At 61.0% G+C, this 4,680-nt stretch overlaps 1 protein-coding gene across 2 annotated transcripts in view; it reads left to right on the top strand.

The window, feature by feature from the left end:
• The first annotated feature begins 1,904 nt into the window (after positions 1–1,904).
• Positions 1,905–4,680, top strand: part of AIFM3 (apoptosis-inducing factor, mitochondrion-associated, 3) — a 20,619-nt gene continuing 17,843 nt past the window's right edge. For both annotated transcript variants that reach the window (XM_011947308.1, XM_011947309.1), the window contains exons 1-2: positions 1,905–2,049; positions 2,552–2,722. In XM_011947308.1, the coding sequence (XP_011802698.1) occupies positions 2,692–2,722 (31 nt within the window). In that variant the 5' untranslated portion in view covers positions 1,905–2,049; positions 2,552–2,691. The remainder of the gene's footprint in view (positions 2,050–2,551; positions 2,723–4,680) is intronic.

The raw sequence follows: 4,680 nt of genomic DNA, 5'->3' as shown, positions 1-4,680 counted from the left end.
CCTCTTCGCCCCGGCGCCGGGGGCCAGCGCTTGCACTTGCAGGTCTCGGACCCGGGCCCGGCACGTTAGGGGTTGGGGGTCGGCAAGCGTGGCAAGAGGCACTGTCCGGGGGCCGGAGCACACCTCGTCCTTCTCTCGTCCCACAACCGCCCCTTCCCTGCTCGCCGCGGGTTCCCACTGTGTGCCAGTCCCCCTTCCCGGGCTGCAAGGTCTGGCGGGGCACCGGGACGGAGCCAGTGAGGCTGCTGGCACCGGCCACCGGCTTCCTGGAGAGAGGGAACTGCACGTGCAGAGGCGGGGAGAGTGGACAGAGGCTTGCGCCTGAGCTCCGTGGGGGAGGGGAGAGCGCGGAGCCCCCACACTCGAAGGCAGGACTGGAATCAGATGCCACCCCTAGGACGCCTGGAAGCCACTGGGAGCCCGATCTGGGCAGGAGCCCTTGGGATGAGGCAGTGGGGGCAGGTGGGCCAGAGGTGGAGGAGTGGAGGGAGGACCCTGCCCAGCCTGCACACAGGGCGGGTGCCAGGAGCCCTGGGACGGTCAGGTGGAGCAGTGGCCGCTCAGTGAGATAGGGTAATCCAGTCCCGCTTCACAGGTCCTGGGGTCCCTGGGACAGACTCCTGCAAAGTCCAGTTAGCACTGGACTCTGCTAGAACTTTTCTGCAGTGGGCAGCTCATGGGCAAGGAACAGCACTCTGGCATTCTGCACAAACCTGGGGGGCCCCTACTGCCCTGCCCCTAGCAAGGACCTTTGCCTTTGAGTGGGGTGACTGGGCTCCAAGCCGATCTAGCACACAGTAGGCTGAAGGCACACGGGCCCCACCCAGTCTTCTTCCTGGCCCAGGCCCTGGGGGATTCAGGCCCCTGGGTACTCGGGAAGGGACAGCACAGCCTGGGCAGGTCCCCAGTGGCAAGACCAGGTCTGACCTTTTCTGGGATCTGTGGCCTAGCAGGTGAGGCCTGAGGTCAGCCAGGAAGGAAGTGGGCAGGGCTGAGCCAGGGCTGAAGCCAGGACCCAGGGAGGGCCTGCCTAGTGCCCAGGGAGGGGGCAGGTGGGGCAGGTGGCAGTTGAGTTTTACAGACCTTCCTTGGTGACAAGTGGGGGAAAGAGCCAAGGCACGCCCCAGTGGCTGTGGGAGTCACTGGCTCCTCCCCTGTAATGGGCACCTTGAGGGCTGACAGGCGCAGGGGCCAGGCACCAATGGTCTCTCTCCAACCTGGCCTTTTGTTTCCACCCCTCGCTCTCAGGCACCCACCCACAGCCCTTCTGGGATTTGGGCCAGACCAGGTGGGCCTCAGCCCCACCTCAAGTGAGACTTCAGGAAGAAGTTCCAGAGGAAACTGGAGGATGACAGTGGGATGGACTGTGGGGAGGTCATTTGTAAACAAGGCAGCTATGCCTGTGCCCTGGGCCTTCCAAAGTCCTACCTGTAGGCTGCATCTTCTGCAAGGCCCACCCTGTAGCCTGGAAGGCACCTGGGCTACAGTGATCTCTTCGCTGTGCAGGTGTCCCTCCCCCAGGGCACCTTGCAGGGCCTTAGGGTGATATGGGGGCTTTCTGGGCCCCTGCCCATCTTAAAACTGATGAAGGTGGGAGGGTGGGGTAGGAGACCACAGGGATACCCCTGCTGCTTGACCTTGATGGGACCTTGGCCCCTTGCTTTCCCCATCTGCTGTTGGGCAAGACCGCAGCACCACAGGCCTAGTGGGCATTTGTGAAGGGCTGGAGTCGGGGGTAGGGGGAGCTTATGGCTGCTAGGCACAGGCGTGGCAGGGCTATGTGCCCGGCTTCTCTTTCCCCTAACCCCATCAGGGCCGGGCTGGCCGCCCACTTCTGTTCACCACAGAGCTGGGTTTCCCTGGGGACCAGTGGACTGGCCCAGCCCCACACCACCCCCCAGCCCCTCCTGGCCACAGCTTGAGCTGGGAGGAGGGTGGAGGCTGGGCCGCCTCCTGGACCCCTGCCCTGCCTGCCCGGCCTTCCAAGGCCCGGCAGCCTCGGTCCACTGCTGGGCCTGGAACACGGAGCAGTGGCTGCCCTGAGAGGAGGTGGGTGTCCAGAGTACTAGCCAGGGTGGGGCTGGGCTAGGGGGAGCCTGATGACACCTGCATTGTAGGAGGGAGAAGACCAAAGATGAGGAGGGCTTTGGCTTGCCCAAGGTGACCCACTCTTTGAGCTTAGGCATGGTGGTCTCCCTGTACAATGGAGGGTCCAAGAACTCTCAGGCTGTGGGATTTGGAGAGGGGAAGGGGGGCATGAGGAGGCAGCAGAAATCAGGGAGGATTTCTTGGGCAAGGCAACTGCGGGGCTGGACCAAGGGTGGCCGAGGTTGGGGCGAGGAACTCCACTGGAGGAGTGAGAGAGCTGAGCTCGGAGGGCTTCAAAGGGGAGGTGTCCTCCAGGGCCCCATGCTCTGGGATCAGGCTCACCTACACGCCATGGTTCCCAACTCAAATGTAAGACTCTCTGAAGCTTCCACTGTCTCTCTCTTTCTGTGTCTCTACCTCTGCCCACACGCCCCGGTCATGACGGCCCCAGTCTCCCCTGCAGGTCCTAGAGCAGCTCCAGCAGGATGGCATCTCCAGCATCTCTAAGGCCTTCAGGCGGTCCAGCCCCATGGGGGGCGCCCTAGGCTTCCGACAGCTCCCCATCTGTGCTCCTGCCTGCCGGCCATCTTCAGGCCACTCGCCATGGGTGGCTGTTTCTCCAAGCCCAAACCAGGTACCTCCTGTCTTCTTGCCTCCATCCTTCCTCCTCCCTCCCTACCTCTTCCTCCGCCCTCTTCCCCCCACCCCGCCGCCCTCCCCCTCTGCACTCGGCAAGCCTCCGAAGTAGGTCAGGCTAGGCAGGAGCCTGCTCGGAATGTTAATACGCTGCGGCCAGGAGGGGGTAGGGGGCCTGGAGCAGTTCCCCGGCTGGCCCCTGCTCCAGTGGGTGCCCCTTTTTCTTTGGGGCTTTGAGTGTTGGTGGTGGGAATAACAGCAGGACCCTTCTTGGAAAAGGAAAGGCAGATTCCTCCTGTTGCAGGGTTGGGGAAGGGGCTATGCCCCCAGGGCCAGGGAAGTGGGGGGACTGGAGACAACCTCAGCCACTCTATGACCTAGGGCATGCAAGTTACCCCTCTGAGCCTCTGTTTTTCTCTCTGCAAAAGAGAGGGCCTGGCCACCCTGACCTCTTAGAGTTGCTGTGAGGGTGTAGTGAGCAGATCCTGGCTCTCTTCGCCTCCGCTGATCCCCTGTGTGGTCTCGGGCTGCCTTCTTGGCCTTTCTGGGCACACTTCCCCATTTATACAGGAAATCACCACCCAACCTAGCCTGAGCTACTCTGGCCAGAAGTGATAGTGTCATGGGGTGCTGGGAGAGGCCTGGGTCTTTTCTCCACTAAAGACTCATGTCTGCAGAGCTCTCCCTCTGGCCCCCTACTTTCCATCTTCTCTCCTCACAACACCCAGGGAGGCAGGAATGTGCAGCTTTGTCACAGATGGAGAAAATTAGGCTTAGAGAGACCTCAAGAGCCCAGCCAGTGCTCCACTCACCCCACCAGGCCACCCTGCCCCAGCCAGCTCACCCCAGCCAGCTCACCCCAGCTCCCCTTACCTGATACCCATCGGCACCATTACCTTGGAACTTGTGAGTCTTTTCTCCCTTTCCTGGGTCTAAGGGAGAACTTAGGGGAGGGAGGAGAACTGTAGTGACTCACCAGACAGAGGGACCCACCTGCCTCTGCTCCAGGAAGCCACTCTTCCTCCCCCAACTCCTGTGCTGTGGATACCCAGGCCTGGGCTGGATCCCTCCCTGCCTCAAAATGTGCCTTGGGCAAATGATGTCCATTGTCTCCCCCTAGAAGTGGGTGGGATGATGCCAGCTGGCCTCATACCAGGCGTCTGTGGCACTGCTGGGCTGGCAGGAGGCCCTGGCAGAAGATGCCACCTGCAGTTTCTTTTAAAGGACCCCAAAGGGCTGGCCTGACTGGGACCCGTGGCCCAGTATGGGGGGTGGCCACTCTCACCAAAGGCAGTGCTAAGAATTTAGGCAAATCCAGCCCTGCCCTTTCCCGGCTGTGAGGCCTTTGGCAGGTGATTTCACCTCTCTGAGCCTCTGCATCCTCATTATAAAGTGGGGCTGTTGTGCCTAGCATGGGGGCCTGGCACACAAGAAACGCTTGTGGAATATTATTTGTTATCCCTTCTCTGAGCTGGGCTCTGTGCTGCCAGGCCTCCCCTGTGGGCCTGTAGCCAGAGGCTCAGGCCCCAGGTGCCCATGCTGAGCAGGTCAGGCATGAGGCTCAGGGAATTTCCAGATATGGGAGTTACGGCTTTTGGGGCATGAGGGTTCTGCTGGGGTCTTATTTTTATTTATTTATTTATTTTTTTGAGACGGAGTCTCGCTCTGTTGCCCAGGCTGGAGTGCAGTGGCCGGTTCTCAGCTCACTGCAAGCTCCGCCTCCCGGGTTCACGCCATTCTCCTGCCTCATCCTCCCGAGTAGCTGGGACTACAGGCACCCGCCACCTCGCCCGGCTAGTTTTTTTGTATTTTTTAGTAGAGACGGGGTTTCACCGTGTTAGCCAGGATGGTCTCGATCTCCTGACCTCATGATCCGCCCATCTCGGCCTCCCAAAGTGCTGGGATTACAGGCTTGAGCCACCGCGCCCGGCCTGTATTTCTTAAATGTATTTGATT

This window comes from Colobus angolensis, unplaced genomic scaffold, assembly GCF_000951035.1.
Source record: "Colobus angolensis palliatus isolate OR3802 unplaced genomic scaffold, Cang.pa_1.0 Scaffold260, whole genome shotgun sequence".
NCBI classification, from domain to species: Eukaryota; Metazoa; Chordata; class Mammalia; order Primates; family Cercopithecidae; genus Colobus; species Colobus angolensis.
Note: the sequence above shows the minus strand (reverse complement) of the source record. Positions and strands in the feature narration are given on the sequence as shown.